At 27.2% G+C, this 17,224-nt stretch overlaps 2 protein-coding genes across 2 annotated transcripts in view; one reads left to right on the forward strand and one right to left on the reverse strand.

The window, feature by feature from the left end:
• Positions 1-17,224, forward strand: part of LOC113386069 (cilia- and flagella-associated protein 298) — a 168,993-nt gene that overhangs the window by 31,251 nt on the left and 120,518 nt on the right. The window lies entirely within an intron of this gene.
• LOC113384731 lies at positions 5,623-15,985 on the reverse strand. Its single transcript, XM_026622494.1, has 6 exons — positions 15,629-15,985; positions 9,171-9,366; positions 8,498-8,759; positions 8,124-8,418; positions 7,180-7,317; positions 5,623-5,940 (listed from the first exon to the last, which is right to left on the reverse strand). Exons 1-6 carry the CDS (start codon positions 15,983-15,985, stop codon positions 5,623-5,625), a joined length of 1,566 nt encoding a protein of 521 aa, XP_026478279.1.

Here is a 17,224-nt window from a genome sequence, read left to right on the forward strand (position 1 = left end):
TTGTCTGTATGAATTTCCTATTTGAAACTCATCTTCACTACCGCTTAATTCACAAAATTTACTAGTCGTTTTGCCATATTTAAAAGCGCTCGGTCGTTTTAAATATAAAAAAAGACCATATGGCAAAGAAAAAGGCTAAAAATACTACTAAAAATAATTTAAAATTATTTTCAAAATACAATACTGTTTATCATTGCAATATGTAATTTATTCAACTTTTCGATGCAAACTGTGTCATTGTTTATAAAATAGCCTTGTGCCTCACAGAGTATGTTTGTCCACTGAGGTGGACAGCCGTTCCCAAAGTGTTAAAATTTGAATCGTTTATAATCATATATTAGTCACACGGAATAAATTATACTCTATAACAGTAGTTTCCAATCATTTCGTTCCGCGCTCCTCCATTCTTTCTTATAAAAAAATGATTGCGTCTTTCTTATTTTTTTAACAATTTAATTTTATAAATACCTAACTGATATTATAGTTTTTACCAGAATACAAATTTATGAAAACATATAAAAAAATTGTTTATTTTTTATATCATTTCAAAATTTTTCGTTTATTTTCGAAAATATAGTTTTTAGAAACAACTGTATTTACAAATACAGTTTATACGGGAATTTAAAAATATTTTTTATTGGAATTTCTTTCTTCTTTTTCTTTAGAATTTCTATTATATTTATTAGAAAAACTAAAGTTGAATTTGTGGTTGTTTAGTGACATAATTTTATTCATAAACTTATTTTTTTTTACAGTTAGTTGTAAAACTGCAGAAGAAAGGTGAAGGTCCACCAGGCCGTGAACCTGTTATGACGGAGACGACGAACGAAGAATTTGATGGTATATGCTTATCGAAAACAGGAGGAAGCTAAGGTAGGATTTTTCAATTATATTTATAAATTTTTATGATTTTAATCTTTTCGTGTCATTTATTGTTATTGACTGGATAGTTATTAAGTTTTTTTGTGAGTAACTTAAAAGTCTTCTATTTCTATAATCTAAAATATTGTGATGAATTTAGTTTCATTCTTATAGTCCCTACAAATTTTCTACTACTTTCTATTGTATTGAAAAAGATTATAAAATTATTTTTGGATAATATTGAAAATAGTCAGAGCAAATTTAAATCATGGTTTGAAAAATCAGTATCTTGAGATTATATAATATTATATTTATAAACGCATATATAATATTATATAATCAGAACTAGACTTTTCTTATAAATTGTAGTAATCATCCACCTTCCAAGACCCTCTATTGCATTCATATGCAAAATTTCGTAACTTTTACGTTATAAAAATATTGCAATTTTATTTATATTTTACTTTAACGTCTATCACAAACACAATATGTGTTATTGTTGAAAGCTTTCATGGCTTTGAAATGTGAAATCATGTGTAAAAAATTATTTTGGGCAATTTCGGCGTTTTATTGTTTACACGGTACGACATTGAGTGACATGCATGGATTTTTATTGAAGCATAAAATGTACAACGACTGGCTGCTTTTTATGGATTCTAGTACTTTTAACATGACAGTGTTTAGAGCTTTTGCGTGTATAATGTGTAAGATTGTGCTTACCATTTTTATTATTCTTATCACGGTAACTTCTTTGAAACATTTTATTAGGCTACATAACTTTGGGACACGTTTCGAGTTGAAGTACAAATAGTCATGATGATGAATGCTTATTAATATCAGCTATTTGTGAATTGTAAAAACAATTTTACTTTTAAAATTTATATGATGGATATAGATATTTATGAAGGTCAATTAGCATACATTCTTTCCAATCTAATGTTATATATATATATAAATAACAGTTTTAAAAATGTATTACGCCAAAGGCTTGGAAAGTATTTCTGTTCAGATTACGGTTTCTCGTCAAGAAAATGAGTTCAATCTGATACTACCTGGTTTTATTTCTTATCTTGTTAGAAAACGTGGTATTGGCAGCTATCATTCATTTTAACGTTGAATAATATTCGACATATTTTCTTTAAATTTTCTTCTTATGCTCTCACTCACGAGTTCAAGTTACAATTTCTCATCGTAAATAATGATTATTAATCATAGTTCAAACTGATATTGTCTATTATTATTTCTTAACTTGTTAGACAACATAATATTGACATCTAGTATTACATTTAAAATTGAGAAATATTCGATACATTCTGTAAATTTTCTAGTTTTTTATGGTATCACTCACGTCCTAATTTATTCACGTCAGCCATGTACTACATTGTGTTGGCGGATTTTCACCGAATTGTACCTGGCACCAGAGGATTCGATATTGCACGTGAAATCCTTGTCACGAAAACTGTATCTATTACGGGATTAATTTTTTGTGATTTTACTCGAATGTTCTTTTTTTCAAGCATGATTTTAGCTTTTGAAATCTATGCAATAATTTTAGCTATTGGAATCTGTGCAACAATTTTAGCTAATAAAAGCTATTTATGACACACTTTTTTCTGTATTACATTTTATTAAATTTTGTCTTTTTCGAAGTTTCAAGACAATCTGAATTGTTTGTCACTAAACTTGTAACGTAGTGTATGTATATGTGGGACTAAGTTTGACCTTTCGTCGACGTTTTCTCAAAAACCTATCAACCAATTTAAATGTTATTCGAAGAAATTCAATAAGGACATACGATGCATAAAAATGCAAAACTTTTTGTACAGGCATTGGTCATGAATTCTGTAACGATTTTAAAAACTCAAAAGCTTTATCAAATATATATACGAGTATGGGGTGTCGATTAATTTTTGGAAAAGATAAGACCCGCCATTCCTTTGTAATTAATTATTCAAATTTTTTATGACGACTTTGACTAAATGTTGTATGATGAAAAGATTTTTAATCTAAACATATAATCATAAATTATTATAGGCATATAAAAAGTAGTGAATGTTTATTATAAACATTTGTCGAACTTTAGAATAATGGATCGTGCCAAAATTTCAAAATCATTTCGTCACAATTCTATTTCCTATATAAAGCTAAATCTTAATTCTTATTGATTAAATAATCGACATATATTTACTTATATTTTGACGTTTTTGAAACTGATATTTTTGGCAATATTTAAAATTGACTAGATGCAATATAATTTTTTTTAAGAAGTTTACGAGTAATTTCACAACTCGTATATGCATCTTATTGCGTTTAAAAATATCTTATACCCTAGAACAAGCAATCTCAATATATTTTTGTGTTGTCATATGAATATCCATTAAAAACACTATTTTATTTTACTTTATATTTAACTTAATATTACATCGAATATTGAAGAGTTACAACAAATTATATATCTACTAAAAATATAGACATTTATATATATTTTTAATTACACTTAGGGAAATTTTACATACTCCACAATATTTTCTGAAAAGTATATTAGAATTTAGAATACTTTGGTCAGAAACGTTTAGGCATTCTTCTCAAAAAATATGGTGAATTTTGACTTAAGATTATTACATAAAGGCAGACATGGATTGGTACAAATGTAATATATATGTTGATAAATTACGTTTACGTTAATACACTCAAACATTATTCTATTTCATTTGCTTATAGTCATTTAGCTTTAATTTTCATGCAACGAGTTAACTTATATAGAATTAATATCAGTAATCTATATTATTTATATTAATTGGTCATTTTTGTATTGATACATATATGCATATTAGGATATATAGAAAATAGTTTTGATAAATTCTTTCTGATAGAATACATTTATATCGAATTCTGAAGTTATAAACGGGTAAGAATAATTAGTACTAATTTCTTTTTTGATAAAGAGATATTTTATTTGTCGATTATTCTGTATTTCCATATTTCTAAATAATGTTTTACAGTCATAGTTTATTCATTCATTATTCATATTATCATTACCATAATTATCATTTGCAACATAGATAAATAATATATAGATGAATACATAGGTAAATATTTCGTAGAACTATATTTAAGAACTATTATATAATTAGAGAGCCTAAAATATGGCCTTGTGAAAATGTACACAAATTCAATTTTACTTAGATATGTTCTTATATATAAGGAACATATTTGAATAAATGGGACAGTCCATAGACTTAATTAAAACGCTTGTAATTTTACATAATTTTGTAAAGTTGGTGCAAAAGGTATGTTGCGTGTTACCTAAGTAAATTATATCATAATGTTTGTTTTTATGAAATTACATGGGTACATTTTCTTATTTTCTTTTAATTTATGAAGCCAGTATTCGAACCTAAACCGACTCTGTTGTCATTCATCCTAATTGGGATACGACACGCATGGTTCAAATATAATTAATAGTAAATCCATACTCATGCATCCATTTTACCAGAATAATAAATTATTTATTATATGAGGTGAATGAAAAATGAATAATTCAGTCGTTTCATTTATAAATGCATTTATGGAGAAATTTTGGAATGCATTCAGTCATATTTACAAAAATATTTTATTCTAAACTATAATCTATTATAGATAATATTATTAAAAATTGATCAGATGCAAATTTAGCACATTTAATATATATAGTCTTAAGTGTGAGCACATGGAAAGGCCAGCACATTAATTTATAAGCATTTTTGGTTGCCTTTTATGACAGATACCAAGTAATCTATAGTATATTTTTAATAATTACTAGTTCATTTTAAATTAACTTTTTTTATTTTTATGCTTTTTTATATATGTTTGATTTATTTTTTAAAAATAATTATTTTGAATATATAGAGTTATCATAATTATTTGTTGTAGAGAGATATAATGCAATTCAAATTAAAAGTAATAATTCAATTATACGATATATTCATAACATTTTTTGTTAATTAACCAATTAAACACTACGATGGTGAGATTAGTGCATACAATCGTTTATTACCATGTTAAAATTCGCCATATTTCGCTTCAATCATATCAATCTTTGAAATATGTGAAAATTTTATTGTTCTGCAAAATTAACTATTTGGGCTTTTGACACACTATAAGCAAATTTGGAAGCATTTTATTAGTTTGATTGCTCAAAATAAATGAAATATTATATTCCAATCAAGTAGGCGAAAAAAACGTTTCTAAGTTAGAAAAAAATCAAAAACATATGTTGTTTATTAAATGGAATTCTGCTCATTGTTACAATTAATTGGGTAAATTCTAAATAATTAATCAATAAATTTCAAGTTAAGTTATGCAGATATAATATTTATGTCACCAATTAAACATAATGATTGCTATATTGAGCTCTATTCCTTTTGTTAATGCATAATTCTTCTTTACATAATTTATAGAATGCAATTAAACATATGTCAGTGTATAAAGTTGTATAATCTTTGATATGATGAGATATTTGCTCTGCGAATTAAACTACAAGCAAACTTTGGAATGCTGAACATTTATTCTATTTGCATGTATTGAGTAGTTCTCAAGTTATCCATTTTCATAAAATAAATTAAAGAAGTAATATTGTAATTCAAGTTTGTTTTGTTACTCTTAACTTTCTATAACAATCGTATAATTTTGATATAAATTTTGTATCATAAAATTAAATAATTATATTATACTATACACACAATAATTTTCAATTATATCATAAAATAATTTTTAAGTATATTACTTGTCTTTAACTTTCACCAAAGGTCTGTCATCTCCGCCAATGCCTTCACTAGTTTCAGTGCTTGGTGATAATGGCATGACAGCAACTATACCTTGCAAATCCATATCTTCTTCTAATATCTTAGAACCATTTCTTGGTTCAACAACTCCACCGACAGCACCTTCTTCTTCTTCTGATTCTTCTTCTGGTAATTCTTTAGCATTGGAAGTTTCTTGTTGAATTCCCAATCCGATATCTAAATCTTCCGGTGGAGACTCTTCGGCACCTGTCGTATCTCTACAACAACGGCAACGCATTTTTGCATCGTCTCCCACCTGTATGTAAAAAAATTGTTTGAAATTTATATAACAAAATGTTTGTAGTATTTAAAACATACTCGGAACACGCGATGATATTTTGAATTTTCTAAGCTTCTATAAACATTTCCTATTATGGTTGATAATAATAATAAAATGCAATAAGTTCATTATAATAAGTTTTGAAAACAATTTGAGAAAACAGACCTTGATTTTAAATCATTTTGTTAAATGTACTAAAGCAAGTTTATTTGTAACAACATATCATATTAAAAAAAAGTTTACTATTCAATAAGTTCCATGAAAATATTTTATTTCCGTATAATATTAATATTTTCTAGAAAATGATTTTAAACACTTTTAATTATATGCCAATTTCAAATATTTTAATTACACTAGCAGATTTTTTAATTAAAATTAAACTTTCATTAGCGCTATTTCTTCGAGTTAAGTTAAATATTATTAACAATTTTACGTAAAATACACTTGCAAATATAGTTCCTTGTAGTATTTTACTGAACACAAAAAGTTTTTTTTTAACCACATGTAGATACGATGTTTTTATGTACACGGCTATAAAAATATTTTTTATGATAGGAACGAGGCGAATATTAATATTCTATGAAAATGCACTGTTTATGAATGTTAGTATTTTTTTTACTTACTTTGAAATTTAGTTAAAAAAAATTATCTTCAAAAATATATAAATAAATAAAAGCGCATGTTTAATAAATATTAGGTATTTATATATTCCATAAAAATATAAAAAAAATGAAATCATTGAATAATATTTACAAATCTACGTTGACAATTTTTGTAATTAATTTTTGTAATTAGCTAGTTCTTAATTTTTTATATTAAAGTTACAAGTGTAAGAATATAATTATGTTGGAATGAGTGATAAACAAGTCTTTCACAAAAATATGTTTGTACTTTAACTTTTAATTTTTAACCTAATAATTTAAGGAAAATATTCATATGATCAATATACCAGGCAATCAATCAATAATTTTATACTCAAATATTGGCGTACAAAATTTGAAAAACTCTATCAAAGATTTTCTTGAAATTTGCATCAGATTAAATAGTAATTTTAATATTTTTAACACTAATAGTATATTTACAATTTTATATTGCAATTTTGGTATGATTTAGATTATTCCATAGTTGTTCTTAGAACAAGAAATATTTCTTCTCAAACAACATTTGAGAAAATTTTGATGTATTTTTAAGGAAAAATGTTTGAATATGTAATACCTTCACTGAATTAGTAATTATGCAGAGAGTAGTAAAAGATATCACAAACAAAACTGTGGGAACCACAACAGCTATCATCAAATACCTCCATGTTTTATCTAGGTCAAAACGAGCTACAACATACGTTACATTCGGATTCTGAAAAAATAAATCGAATTTATTTATAAAGCACATGAAAAATTATATTATAATATTAACACTACATCGACGACTAATTATTGAGACAGGTATTAAGAATCTGTTTAGTTGTCTAATGATGGGTTTGCAAGCAAGATTCAGAATGAATGTGATGAAGGTTTGCAAAACAGCATGAAATTTAATTCGATAAAATTATTTTAATTGTTATCACCAAACAAAATTGAGAGAATGATATATTACCAAAGCTTAACCATTGACCGTAAATGGTTAAAAACCAACCAAAAAATAATTTATCACCATTGACAATAAATGGCTCAGAAGAAAGCAACATTTTTCTTTTTTGGCAGGGAATTTACTTGTATTTCACCCTGAAATCGCATTAGCCTAGTCCTATTTGAAAATTGATAGTACGTGTCTTTTCACATTTCATCAGTTTATTTGTCATGCTTCGTTTTTTTTGTAAAGAAAAAGTAATATGTTCAAGCCACGAAAGAAATAATGTATTTGAAGAAAATGTGTGAAGGAAAAAATATCATATAGTCAAAATTAGTTTGCAAATACTTTATTCGGAATTTTGATGCCATATCAATTATTTGTGAGAATCTAATTAATGAAAAATAGGCAATAAGCAAAATCGATGAAAGGTCGAAAAACTTAAATCGAGAATTGCTAAGTCGTTGAAATTAGTTAATCGGGCGGTACAGTTTTCTTTAACTCCGATCAGTTCATTATATTCCAAAATTGCAATAACGATGAATTTGAACAAAAAACTATTTAAATAAAATATCATTTAATTTTTTTATTACCTTGTTGTAATAGCATGGATATCTAGACTGAGCTGTCTGGTTGTCTCCATCACTTCCATGTGATGCCAAAAATTCCAAGCATTCACCTCGTAGAGTGTTAACACAGCCTTCTAAATTAATAAGTATTTTTTTCGATTGATATATGGTTAGGGCACTCTGCTTTGGTAAAAATCTATGATCTGGATCTACTTCAATACGACTATTGTTATATAAACTCCAAAACGTCGTGAAATTTATAGTAGGGCGTCCGATTAATGACGGTTCGAGCAGGGTCCCATTTAAACAATCGCTTCCTCTGAAAACATAAAAAATATAAAAAATCATATACAAATTGATATATATATATATATATATAGGTATTTTATATTATCTACCTGAGTTGATTAACAGTTCTCGTTATGGAATGACAAGAAGCCAACAATGCTCCACTTCCAGACGTATCGTTCCATATCTCGGTGGGTTCTATAGGACCTCCAGGATCTGGTCCATTCGACTCACTTAATGCAATCGCTCGAGAACATTCGGCACTGTATAAATTATCTTCGAACATCAAGAATGTGTTTTGGGAAAATGTTGATATCCTGGGACAATAGCGATCGCAATGAAAAGGCCTTTTGATTTTAACGCAACGTGAACCTACGGAGATAACAATTAGAGATTAATCTATTAGCTAAATGTTTTTGAAGTAAAACTTCTTTAGATGCGACTAGGGTGTAAATCCGTGCAAATGCAACGGATGTCCGTTACGCCCGAACTGTTAGTCATTCGCTCTTGATGAGATCATTTTTATACGAGTCGACTGTGATTAGTCGTCGTGTATGTGAATAGAGATCTGTCGTTGTATGCGTACCGGCATCAACGTTGTATGCCGGTACGCACTCTTTTTTATTTTGGCTAATTTATTAAATTATTGGTTTTAAAAAACTTCATTTCCTCAGATTTTTTTTACTTCAAATGCTATATAATGATATTAATCTCCTTTCTACTTTTTGCATAATAAAATCGAAATTTTAGGATTCTTTATGGATTATAGTTTATGGATCTTACCTACACATTCGAAAAATCCGTTTAATTTCATGTTGTCCTTTTCGCTGTCGACTACAATTCCATCTGCCTTATGGTGACATAAATATAATTCAGATAAGTTGGCGCAGTGTCCAAGAGAACAATTAAAGACACCATGCAAGGAAGCGCATTCCGAACCGTTGTTGCAATTGTACCTTTTTAGGGCTCCAGTGTCCACCTGCAACAGTAAAAAATTAATAGATTCAATGAAAATAAGGATCATAAAGTCTGCATAATTATGTCTGTAATAGGCAATAAGATGTTTTTAAATACAAAATGGATATGTTATAGTAATGGTCAAAAAATCTAAAATTAGAATTTTACATATCTTCACGTTTCAGAGGTTTTTGAATACAATTTTTCGTCGATATTTTCGGGTGACCGCTCAACCGATTTGAATTATTCAAAAAGCAATAGATTTCTAGATTTTTTTGAGAAATGTCGGTCTAGCCGTTTCGCAGATACGGAGCTAAATGTGCAAAAAATTGCAGTTTCAGAGAGAACTGAGCATCAGATTTGAATGATTCAAAAAATATTCTGCTTATGTTAACAAAGTAATTGCTATAATTGCTTTTCCAAAATTAAAAAAAAATGAGATAAGGTCCTTTAATATTAACTTTAAGTTTCGTTTATTTACTTTGCTACTTGTGAACATATATAACGTTGTCGTCAAATTTATAATCTCTTACATTTCGTTTATAAAATAAAAATAATTAAAGTTACAATATTTATAATAATTTATTTGAAAACATTTAATATTTTTCAAGTATTTCCTTACTGTACGAGAAGTTTCAACAATTTGCCTTAAGGTACGATGCCCTACATCACTATTTTCATTTTTATTTTTCAAGTGATTTAAAATTATTTATTTGGTACGAAAGATACGAAGGGTACTAGTTTTTGGGAAAAAGTTGTTCGAGTTTTTGCGGTCTCAATTTGTACATACATGTGTAATTAGTTCGAAGTAATATACACAGTAGTATGTATAACTTTTCTTAAATATTTTTATTTTTATATAATTCGAAAAATATTTAAATCTTAAGCTCAGTTTAATTTCTTCTCCTGATTTAGTTAAGCCATAGTTGAATTATTTTTCGAATATAGAAAATTCTGATATTGATTAGACATTATAATTTATCTAGTTTATGCCAACAGCAACAATGCACTGCCGGTTAGCTAAAGATATGTTTCACAATATTTAGAGATATTAGAATTTTTAATAATGAGTGCATATCATAAAAATTCAGCCAATTTTAATTAACTGAAAATGCATCTTTTTGGCAGTGTGAAGTATTACAATGCATTAGTAGTACTGCTTCTATAATTATCCTCGGCGTTTCACATTATTTATATAAATATTTTATTACATTTGCATAGGAAACTCTAAGCGTAATAGCATCACATTTCCTGACACTGTAATTTCTGTTTTAGAATTACATGGTGTATAGATAAATACTTTAAAGTCAAGGCAGGAATATTATAAAGCACAAATGCAAAGCATCGTTAAAACCTTTGACATTGTGTTTTTGATACAAAACGAGTTTTAAATATTGTCACGTTTAAAAATCAATATATTTTATTGACGCTTCACTGGATATATGAATATCTAACATTTGCTTTTCACATTTTCATTTGAGAATCAAAAATATTTATAAAAATCTTGATATGCTTAAATATTTCTTATTCAACGTAGTAATAATAGTAATGTTATCAATAACATATTGCTAAATGTTGCTAATTTAAAAACTAGTATAACGTTTAGATTTTACAAATTGGGTTCTTTCAGCCGTTGATATATTTCGTAATTCTCGTCATAGTATTTTCTTGCTATTTGTATGCTAAATCTGTTATTAAAATATTTTATTCCAAACTAAATATTTTGTTCTATAAAATAAAGCTCATTGATATAGTTCAGTAAATCATCTACACAAATTCTGCAAATAATTCTTTCAAATTTTTAGACTTTTCTCATCTGCAATGCAAACAATTTAATTAACTCTCTTTAACAGGATATAAACTAAATGTTACAGGTAGTAAAATTACATTTTAAAATAATCATTAATCTGAATTAGATTTGACGTACTTTTATTTATAGTTATTTTAGGATTAGGAGTTCTAAACTAATGTTGCTCATTATGAATTCAGACCAATCACCATTTTCTTCTTATCTGTTATATAATTACTGATTTTGATCTTAATTTCTATCAAGCATAATCGAACAGAATAATCAGAATCCTTTGTGTACAGAATGAGTGGTTTGAAGTAAAATGAATCAGAGTATACAATACAATATAGATACTGCATTGAATGGTTTTTATACAATCGAAACACGCGATGTTTGAATTAAAACGGACATTATAATTTTCTACATAATTCAGTATCAGTAGGTCACAAAAAATAACTCCGGTCTTAATATATTTAAAGTTGAACTGATTTTTGTATCATACGAGCCATGCAAATTGCCTCAAGGCAAAGTGGGACTTACACCTATTTTTTTAAAAATATTTTTATGAAAATCATATTTATTATCGGGTAACTTTATAGTTTGGACAAAAATAATTTGTAGACTAGTTCATTAAGATAACTTTAATTTTTGATAATAATTTCCATGATTTTTTATAGTTATTATTTTATATTCAATTTAACAATTATAATGTTTTAAACCAGCATATATGAATGTTTATATGTATTATATGTTCAGGCTTCGTTAAAAACAAAGTATCTAATCTTATTTAATATAAATTTATAGGTGGTTTATTAAGTAATTATAGTGTTTGCTTTACTTTAATGATACTTTATTTGTTTGCATTAATTGCGTTGAAGAAGTTTGTTCAAATTAAAGTAATCAGGCGATACCTCAGCAAATAGATCGCTTGAACTTAATTACATTATTTCTTTAATATATTTTAGCATCACATATAAAACTTTGTTTTTGAAATATATATATATAAAATTTATATTTATCAAGTGAAAGTACTTTTATTATGGAAATATACGGATGGATTTCATAAAAATTAAGAACTTAAAATGAAAATATTTTAATAGGTAAAGAAACTCACAGTTCAGATGTAATTCCCTATTTATTCACATAATGGCGTCTTCAGAAAACAGTAGTATTAAAAAAAGTTTCTTATTAAAGTTCATACTATTTATTGTTATCCAAAGGAATTAATTGTTATTTCAATATATATCTAATATTGAATGAAAACCACAATGATATTGAATCGATATGTGTAGAGTATTAGATATTTTGCGTCCCCGTTATTTTTCCCTCGATAAACAAGACCGCACCTTGTTATTTGTCGAGCATAATACATCCATCAAATGTCCGTTTTTAATGAAGCCGCTTCCAATTAACTAATTATAGATTATACAAACACACACCATGATGTCGATGTCATTGGTATAAATCATTGGTACTCAAAATTTCTCCAGCAAAAATATTTAGCATTTTTACAGTTGCGGAAGTTTAAGATATGTTTTAGTTATAACATGAGGTAAAAATCATAAATTTTGAACTTTATATTTATTTCGTTATGCATTTACGTAATATGTTATTGAATTTATCTATCTAAAATTCTAAAATCATTATATACAATACTTAGGTATGTCGTATTATAAGTTCTAAGCTATATATTATTATAATAAATATTGCTTTGATTTGTTTAAATGCATGACATAAGAGTGGCTTTAATTGCTAAAAAATGGTATTACAAGTATGACTACTTCTTTTCCAAATTCATTAGATTTTGCATAAGCACTAATAATCTAATTAATTTTTTGTAAGCCAGTAATATTCTCTACTTTATAAACATCAGATTTATATCAATATTTTACGTTAAAAAATGTTATAAATTATGGATTTTATTTTATTCAATCAATGGCTAATTAAATTCAATTAATCGTGAAATGTTACAACTGATTTCATTAGTAATTTGTTCCAAATACTACAAAAAATAATTTAATTTTCTTCTGATCTAGTTCTTTACTTTCTTTGTTCAGCAGATTGTTGGTTACAGAACCATTGATATAGACGCTTTTATAAATTGCATATCCAATTAAGGCAACATTTCTTGCTTCAAATGATTATAATTGGAAAAGTTGTTTTATAAAATTAAAAGGTAAATATATCCATAACAAACACCATTTTTGTTCGATGATATACTTTCTGGATTTACTTGAATAATATCGGACAATCTTTCAAAACGAATAGTAGACATTTTGATGGTAATATGATATAACAGATTATTATTATACCTCATCGCTCATCGGTATGTAATTTGGTATTATGTCAGTGTATATACATGTCGAAACTTTTTGGGGGAAGATGAATGAAAGAAATTATGTCAACGACAACCATTTTACGACATACACATACATATGCATATTTACATATATGTTTATAAAATATATGTGTGTGTGGTTGTGTATGAATGCGTTGGTATACGGTGGAGACGCCAAGTACATTTCAAACCTGGCTTCCCATGTTTGGTTTGCTGTCGATTTGTCGAACTATTTATGTCACTAAATAATAAGTATGTCATCTTGTACATATTTTTAAGTAATTTCGATATTAGTATTACGCTATTTCCACGACGTTTCTTTTGGCTTTTGCACATGAATCTCCATATATGAATGAAGTGGAAAAACCTCCTTTGAGCACCGGTTGATGGATAGATGGAAAATTTGATATCGCTCTTCTCCAGAATTTCGGCGCTTTCCTATCAGTTATTTGTATACAAACGCATACAACAACACATAATAGATAGCAGGAGTCTTATATTCGAAGTTGCCTGTGGCAATATTATTAGTTTCAGAACATACAAACAGTTTGTTATGACGCGAGGTATCATGTGAACGACAGGTCGATTTATACAAGGTGCATGCTGTCGATCGATATTTAAGCAGATAATGATATAATTATTATATTAATAGTATATTTTATATAAAGCCAAAATAAGTTGGAAAACCTCTTCTATAATAACTTAGACAAAGAAAACAAATTAATTGACGGCAAAAATATTTCTTCAATTCGAACTTCAAATTAAGATTAATTATTATAAAAGTTCAAATTTTATAAACTAGATTCAAATATTGAAACTTTTCATATATATTACCGTTTTCAAACTTTATGCAACTTAGACATTTATTAAATATTAAATTTTATGGCGAATTCTCATTATTTGGAAATGATAAATATTGAGTTAAATATGTAAACTTTTATATTTATCAATAAATTCAGTATGTTTATATCACTAGAAAAATAATTGTTTTAATTTGATAAGTAAAATCGCCTAACAAACTGAAACTTCAAATATCTAAGTACATTTTGAAGATTTCATTTGTGAAGCTAAAATCGTATGCTCAACACCTTCGCGGGCGTGAATGCTATAGTATTCATTTTCAATGCAGAATGATATGAATACTATTGCATTTAAATTTCGAAAGTTCTAAGATTATTTTCAAATTAATTTTATGTAACCTTACTCGTTCTTGTGATTATTATACCTATCAAAGTAGAAACTAACAGATTTCTTATGTACTTTCATATTTTCTTATATTTTTCCGTAGTCACTAATTAGCTTGTGCAAGCAACATTCTGTAAAATTGAAGCGTAATATTTAAAATGGATGCTATAGCATTCATAGTATATAACTATTAAAATAAGGTAATCTGACTACCCTTATAAACGGTGTATAATCAATTTTCCAATATTGCAACTAATTTAAAAATAAAATGAGTGACAACTTTTGTGCCTTGCTGAAACCTTTACTGTCTGTCCGGCAACGTGTTAAGGATGATCAAGAAATTTGAAGTGTGGTAGTTTAAATTATGTGATAAAAAAATAAAAAATAAAATTTTTGAAATAAATGGGAAGGATGATTGGCATGGGGCGGAATAATGCTTGAGTGAATTATGTTGTAAATGTATAAAAGAAAAGAAAGTTTAGTAATAACATTTTGAAAGCTAAACATAGCGGATTTGTCAATATAGGTCAATATAGAATAAAAAATGTAAAATGAAATTATACAAACAATATTATGAATAAAATATCAGAATGGAATATAAACTATAAACATTCAACAAGTTTAGTATTTAATTATTACAATGACTACGATCAATGAATTGAAGGGATGTACATAACTTTTTTTGAAATTTAAAATATGGCACGTGTGGTGATATTATACAGGATGTCGCAGAACCTAAAGTCAAGCCGAGACGGTGTGATAGTATTAATCTTAACTATTCTGAAAAAAAAACAGGAAAAAAGAAATATCTTACGTTGTTTGGAAATTATGAGCTTCTAAGTGCAAGCTAGAACTTTTGTGAAATTATGACCATTCTCCGGTTATCGTGGTATTTTTTTTAAACTTTGATGATTTAAACTTCGAAATCAACAAAGCCAACATTTTACCTAAATTCTATAATAATCTACTCACCTGCGGACAAGAGACGAGTGTTATCCTCGTGCAATTTTCCATGACCAGTTCCGTACCATTTCTTCTAACGATCGCATGAAGCTGCGGACAAAATCCGGAAGTTTTGGTCAGGCACCACTCTCCGCAGCTGGCCCACGTGCACTGACTCAGCGCCATCGTAGCGTTGTGGGTCTGACACATCACGGGGTCCGGCTCGAAGCCCGAATTGAACGCCCGATGAGAGGGCATGTAGATTGCGACAGATAAATAAACTAAGGACACACTGCTTAGAACTAATGTTAATTGGCACAGGCATATGGTGCCGCAGATTCTGCGGTCCTGTTCTGGTATTACACGAGGTTTATATTTTCGAACCATTTTTGTAAAGATAACACCCACAAATTAAAATAAAATTATTACACAAATCCAATCATCAAACCACTGGCGAGTCCAACAAGAAGTGTAAAAAAGTTACGGCCCAATGATCTACCACATAGGAGTATTCCCAATTTGATTGTGTACTTAATGCTCAATTCCACAGTTTATATTATATTATTATAATTCCACAGTTTATAATTTATATTATAATTATTTCTATGATTTGTAATTTTATTTTTATAATATTCTATATATTTATGCATTTAAATTATTTTTTATTATGTATTAGTAAAGTAAAAAAAAATAAAAATGACAAAGTTTCAAAACTCAGCCCGAATAGAATTAATCTCCATATTAAAAACTACACACTTATTCTACACTTCAGTCACTTATTTTATGTTAAATTTGATGAAAACTTCCTGGTTCTTCACAATATTTCCAAAAAATTACACATTTATAATATTTTTTTAAATAATTTAAAATAACGTTTCTGATATTAATATTTGAAAATCATTAGTTTTTTTTTTCAATTCATGAAACTAAAACATGTATGAATATTGTTAATACCCACTGTACAAGTTAGTTATCGTTATTATTTTTATTTTCCAGTTACAACTATATTACTATATTTGTCATTTGTATTTGAAGTAGAAGTACACTTCTACTATTTTATTTATTTATTAAATAAGACTTAACTATATTGTCTTTAAATTTATCAGATGTCAACAAAAACCAGTTGTGACTTATATGGTAGATTTAAAAAAATACTTAAAAGGTACGTCCAGTCCTCGGGTCATCGCGAGTTAACTTATTTTCTCTAGCCCTGACACCGGACTTTCGTTGGTATACCTATTTTGTATACCCAACCTCAGTATTATTGCTGACACAAAAAAATGCAGATTTGCATGATTGCACTAGATCACTCTATAACATCATTTTATCAGATTTCTTTTGTAAGCAACTATTTTATATGATAAAAACTAATTAAAAAAAATAGGTATTTGTCATTATTTCGCAGAATGAAATTATACAAAATATATTATTTCATACTGTTGTTTGCATAAATAATTATTTGTTTTAATAATAACAAAGTTTATATTTTTATTTACGATCTGATTATTTTAAATTTGTAGATCTACATTTTATTTGTATGGATTAAATGTATTTTAGATTTTAACAGGTTTTCAGATACTAGAAGTTACAGCAGGGTGCAAAAATTGATAGTAATTTTATTTTTGA

This window comes from Ctenocephalides felis, unplaced genomic scaffold, assembly GCF_003426905.1.
Source record: "Ctenocephalides felis isolate EL2017-DRISC unplaced genomic scaffold, ASM342690v1 CF-g0.4_SCAFFOLD_03571, whole genome shotgun sequence".
NCBI lineage: Eukaryota > Metazoa > Arthropoda > Insecta > Siphonaptera > Pulicidae > Ctenocephalides > Ctenocephalides felis.

Coding starts and splice junctions, on each gene's coding strand:
- LOC113384731 (XM_026622494.1), bottom strand. CDS start 15,985: ATGGTTCGAAAATATAAACCTCGTGTAATACCAGAACAGGACCGCAGA. Junction 8,760..9,170: donor CGGATTTTTCGAATGTGTAG/GTAAGATCCATA, acceptor TTATCTCCGTAG/GTTCACGTTGCGTTAAAATC. Junction 8,419..8,497: donor AGAACTGTTAATCAACTCAG/GTAGATAATATA, acceptor TTATGTTTTCAG/AGGAAGCGATTGTTTAAATG.